General features: G+C 42.9%; 1 protein-coding gene across 1 annotated transcript; it reads right to left on the reverse strand.

Annotated features, from left to right (window-relative positions):
* Positions 1-2,985: 2,985 nt before the first annotated feature.
* Positions 2,986-3,456, reverse strand: LOC147001735 (eosinophil cationic protein 2-like). Its single transcript, XM_085828946.1, has one exon. The coding sequence runs from the start codon at positions 3,454-3,456 to the stop codon at positions 2,986-2,988; it is 471 nt and encodes a 156-aa protein (XP_085685072.1).
* Between the last annotated feature and the right edge of the window lie 2,551 nt (positions 3,457-6,007).

The following is a 6,007-nucleotide window of genomic DNA, read 5'->3' on the forward strand; positions in this document are numbered from 1 at the left end:
TGCTACTAAGGAATATGGAGATAAGGGTGAGGGTGAAGTGAAGCAGTGGATCAACCAGCAAAGGCCCTTGCTATGAATGTATGGCAACCTGAGTTTGATTCCTAGAACCCACATAACGGTTATTGGCCAACATCTGACCTATAAAATATAAGCAAACATAAGCAAAAAAGATTTTAATCCTTTTGGACGCTGTCGAAGATTTTGACAAAGATCAGTCATGTACTGGAAGGGCCATCAGAAGGGCATGCATGTCTCATGTGTCCCAAGGAAATATTCCAGCGCAGAGAAAAGCAAAGAAGACAGTATTGCAGATAGATCCCCATGAGAGTACTGATCCTTCCAAAGACAGATGATATAAAACCTATATGTACATCACTGTGCCATGAAAAAGGGGCAATAGAAACTGGCCATGGATCAATGTGGAAAGCACCTTTCCTCTCTAAGTCCTGAAGTTAAGATAAATCATGGAATACATGATTCATTCCATCCAGGGAGGGATGTCACTCTGTAAATGGTAACTTGACTGTTCTTGGGTAGAGAGTTACCTAGTAAAGCAAGAATATCAGGGCTATGGTCTTCACAATGTTGCTGCCCTTATTCTTTACACATCTTGGAGCAATGCAGAGGACGTGCTCCTATCCCAATAAGGACTGGGATGTAGAATGTACTCTTTTGTCTCCTTGGGGCAGCTTCAAATATGTGTTAGTGTTTGTACACACCTTCTTGTACTAGATAGAATCTTTAGCAACTGGGGTTGAAACGATTACAGAGGAGTCAAATATGTTTTTCTAAAGGACACTGTCCAAGGTTTGGTCTCTTCTGGTCATTTAAGACTCACAGATTAACCTTTATTTACACATGTGATTATCTATATTCACAGCTCTAGAGATAAAATATTACCCAAACTCTGCTTGGAAGCCCCAAAGCTCATGTGGTATTGAAAGTATTAACCAAGCTCTTAAGTAGATCCTAGGAAAACGTTACCAAGAAATTGAAAGACCCACAAAGTTAGGACTCCCCCATGTTCTGACTCAGGAGAGGCGACACCCCAAATCACTCACCAGAAATGGCCTTGATGCAAACCGCAAGAGGATTTTTGTTTTATTCCAGGCAAGCTCTAGGCCCCACAGTCGCACACCATGCAGGGGTAGAGGACTGTGGACCCTGAGTAGCTGGAAAAGGAGGTATTTAAAGGAAAAAAACACAGCCCAAGGGGATAGGGAGGGCATTATTGGAAAATGCCAAAAACACTGGTGAAAAAGTCCCAAGGGGGAATTAAAATTACAAGGGGAAACTCCCTGCTTCTCAAGATTGTTCTCAAGATTTTAATCTAACTTTTGTGGATGACCAGGTCCTGGAACAGGGTCACTGAACCAGCTAACCTACATTCTTGGTGCTAGGGGTCTGAATTTTTACTGGTCTTTCAAAACCTCTGATAAATGGGTGAATCTGTTCTTGTTGCCCCCAGGGGTGTTAGAATAGCTCCCCAAACTGACACCAAATATAGTCCTTGGTTGTTGTATAGCTTTTCCTCACATGAGTCCTGGGTTAGACTCTGAGGTCAATCAGATGATTCAGTACAATACACTACGAACTTGGGGCAAATCCAATAACCCTACAAGAGTATGGAAACAAAGTTGTACACACTCAGTCTGAATGGATCTGGCTTCTCCTGGTAAAATCCACAGAGTAATTGGATCCTCTGTGGAAGGGACCTTACCAGGTGGTTCTGAGAACTCCAATGACTGTCACATTGTTTGATGTTAATACCAGGGGTTATAGTTTCAAGCTAAAATCAGCGACCTCAAAGGAGAGATTCCACCTGAGGACATAGAGGAATAATCCCCCACCTATGATCCAAGGAAGGCTCTCCAACTTCTCTTAATGGACCAATGAATTGGCTCAGCAAATGAAAGCACTGCTGATGTCCCAAGTTTGAGCTGCAGAGTCCATGTATTGGAAGAAGGGAACCAGATTCTGTAAGTTCTCCTTTGATACCCACATACATGACCACCACATACATGTCTTCCACATACATGCTATGGTATGTGTGCCCCCACCAACACAATAAATGTAAAGCATTAAAATAAAACATCAAACAATAAACAAATCTCCACCCCCATGAAATGCCATCACCCCCTATCTAGACTAAGATCATCACCTGTAACATAATCTTATCAGGGAGAAAATAGTGTGGGAGAGCATAAGGCATGCTAGCTGTACAGAGAAAAGTGCCAACAACTATCTCAGAGACAAGAACGGTCACATGGATAAACATGAGAAGGAATGGCTCTGTTACCATTTCCTATGGAATTTGTTAGCTTAATGAAGAGAGGAAGACAAAGCTATAGAATGCTGAGCCTCTCTCTTCTCAGATGGATGGGCCACCCAAGAAAGGACAGTTTGAAGATTCACTTCCTGGTTTTTGTCTGTGTAAAGGTTAGATACAAAGCAGTAGTGTTTATCATGGACATTTCACTCACTTGTGTAATCATAATTTCTCCTTCATTCCTCTGCCTCTCTGATCTGTCTTGCACTTCCTCACCCTGTGTGGCTGGTTCTCTTGTTTCACACAGTCCCAGCTTCTGCTTTCCTATTTCATGTATTCTACTCCCCTATTTTGCACTTTCCTTTATATTTCATCTTTGCTTTTCATCTAAATCCATGTATGGTTACATATAAGTACACACACACACACACACACACACACACACACACACACACAACACACACACACTTTGCTGTGTGTGTCTCTTCCCCTTCCTCTTTCCACAACACTGTCAGACACAAACATACCAGAGATCTAGATTTGTACGCAAAGGTGTTTATTAGTAAGAAAAGATCTGTTCAGCTAAATTAAAGGTAGTCAGGGACAGGTTTCACGAGGACATGTGCTATATGGAGTGCAGACAGAGGAACTGTCTCTTCATTACTATGATCTTGCAAGTAGCAGATGAGTGAAGGTGCAAAGTGCTGGCACTGGAGCTAAAATGTCCCATTCAAGTGAACTGGTACCACTGGATACATGGGACTATCCTGTTGAGTTCTGGGGTTACAGGCAACTGTGTAGTACTCCACTGATCTTCTTGGTTGGTATCTGCATTGGGTATAAGGTGTTCTCCTCCGACTTGTGATGTTACAGACAGTTATATGCACCCGAGATGAACTATTATGACAGTTTCTACTTATATTGTCACTGCACAAGCCACTTGGATTTCCACACACACCAACAGCATTAGCAAAACTTGTATGAAGAAAAGTATTTAAGCCCTTACATGTTCTTCTAAACCTGTTAATACGCTGCATTTCAACATTACATTGGAGGTTGGCATTATTATTGATATGCTGGATGGCAAACCACTGGGAAGGGGTTTGTCCCAGGCATGAGGCAAGCATTAGGACAAGTCCTAGCAGCAGCAGGAGACAAAGTCGGGACTCAAGCAGCTTCGGACCCATGTTTTCTGTGAGGAGAGAAGAGAAGTGACTGCTCCCACCTTGCCTTAGTTTTCCCTATGTCTTCCTGAAGGCCCTTGCTGTCACTATGGGTTCACAGTGCCACTTTTCCTGGACACTGCCCCATCACCTGCCCACCCTGTCCCAGGCATAGACAGTCAGTGTCTTACCCCGTCTGCTTTGTGGCTCCAGTGGAACTGAGGTCTGGTATCCTGGAAATCAGGGATAATGGGTGAGCACCACTTGGGCCCTGAGATATACAGCAGGCTCTGTGGGTGGAGCTGGTGGAGAACCCACAGATTGGTACATTGCCTGCTTGTGCAACCAGCCTTCTGTTTCTTCACTTGGCCAAGCCATGGTGCTGCTGGCTCCATTGTAAGGAATAAATTCCAAGCCCTCTTGTGCAGGGCAGTTTGAAGTCTGAATTGGAACTCTCCACAGAAATCTCTGTATTGCCTGTTGATTGGCTGTAGGTGTCGTGTCTGTTTTCAGTAAGGAACAGACAAGTTTTCTATTAGCCATACTACACACTTTTAGGAAGCCTTGGGAAGCCGGAATCATAAGAGATATTTACCTTTCTGTCTTGCATCTTTAAAATTATATGATGGTGAGGTCTGCAGAGATGGCTCAGTTATTAAGGGTATTTGATGCTCTCCAGAGGACCCAAGGTTGGTTTCAGTACCTATGCTGGATGGCTTACAATTGCCTGTAACTCCATCCAGGACATCTCATGTCTTCTAATAGCATCTGTTGGCATGTTCGTACACATGTGCACAGACACACAGAGACACATTAGTAAAAATAGGTCTTAGAAATCAGTGAGATGATAGTGGTTAAGAGAACTTCCACTCTTCCAGATTCCTCCTCTTCCAGAAGATCACAGTTTGTCACGCAGAGGTCACAACTTGAGATAACTCTAGGTCCAGGGGAATTGGACACCTGTTTGGTTTTTGTTAGTACCTGTACACACATGGCACATGTGAGTTCAGACACATGTAAATGTTAAAAAGGCAAACTTTAAATATTGCATATAGGAACACTGTCATAGTTATAAGAAAACACTGTACTCATGGCATAGTTCATAGTACTTTTCTGATTGTTTTCTATATAAGATTCCTTTCTACATTTCCATCTACCCTCATTTGTTCCAGAGCTAGTACCAATGGTCTAGTTTTACAACATGGACCCTCAGAAAACATCTCTTTATCTAAGATGCCAGAGTTACTATAAGCCAATGTTAAAAATGGTGCAATAACCCTAAAAGAATTTTGATTTCTGTTTTTCTTCATACTGGAGTTTGAACCAGGCTTTTTGCAATCTAGAGACATGAACTGCTACTGATCTACATCCCTAGTGTCACATAGATAGAGAGTTTGGGCTTCCATAGTTTAAAAGCCTCTCTAAGTTTTTTGTTATCCAAACCTCCCTTGCACTCCCACCCACTGACAGATGCCCAGACCTGCTCTCAGTTCTGTTGTGAAGTACAGCCAGAGTTATAGCCCAAGAGTAAGTCTTGGGATTTTCTTTCCAATCTTGATGAATATCATAATAATATCTCAAGAAATACTTTTGCACTTGACCTATAAGCTACAAGACTATTTTGCTTTCCCAATTGATAGATGTTTTTTGTGCAGATTCCATCGATGAGAGATTGTTTCCAAAACTTGGAATTTCTTCAACCCTGGGATCCTCTTGTAATGACTGCTCTTGACATACTGACTGACAGATGCCCAGTGTCAGTGTAGTATTTGACACAGCTCTGTCAAGTGCTCCGGCTGTCTATGGAAATGACAGTGGACAACATTTATAAAATTGTCACAGGAACCTGTTTTTAGGGACTAATCTTTTGGGGGTCTAAGGAGTGTTGAGTAGGGTATCACTCTGTAGCCTGGGTTTGGTTTCAACTTGCTTAGAAACCCAGATTGGATTCAAATTTTTCTGTCCTTCTGCCTCAGGCTGGAAGTTGTAGGCTCCCAGACTTGCAATTCCAGACCCAGCTTATGAACCAAGTTGTAAGCAGCCTGTGCTGCTGTGAGTGGATGCTCAGCTTTAGGAAGTAAGACTCAGCAGCAAGAAGCTAGGATGCCATGGGCTTGCCCTTGAAGGATGTTTGGGGACGCAGTGCCCTTTCCTGTCCTCCTTTCTTCTGCCTTGACCTTGAGCAGCATTGCTTTAACACACACCTCCCATCGTGGGCGTTTCTCTACCACAGACTCCGGAATAAGAAAGCCAACTGACGGGATGTTATCCCTGACACTAAAATTAAATGAATGTCTGTTTCCCTTCATAGTTGTTCCCGTACATACATGCACACATGCACACACATGCACACATGCACACATATGCACGTGCACCCACATTTATTCATTGACTCAAAGCACTAGAGAGATTCCTAGATGGAAGGAATCTATGAGATCTTTTATTACAGATCCTTCATTTCACAAAAGAAGACCAGAATCCGGTGTGATGTCCCAGGCTGACACAATATGGGACTGGTGACTCTCCGATCTTAGGGACACACAGCACTCTGACAACTTCAGGGTTGAGGTGGAGA

Source organism: Mus caroli, unplaced genomic scaffold (assembly GCF_978045245.1).
Source record: "Mus caroli unplaced genomic scaffold, Mus_caroli_1 scaffold_12, whole genome shotgun sequence".
Classification (NCBI taxonomy): Eukaryota; Metazoa; Chordata; class Mammalia; order Rodentia; family Muridae; genus Mus; species Mus caroli.

Coding starts and splice junctions, on each gene's coding strand:
- LOC147001735 (XM_085828946.1), bottom strand. CDS start 3,456: ATGGGTCCGAAGCTGCTTGAGTCCCGACTTTGTCTCCTGCTGCTGCTA.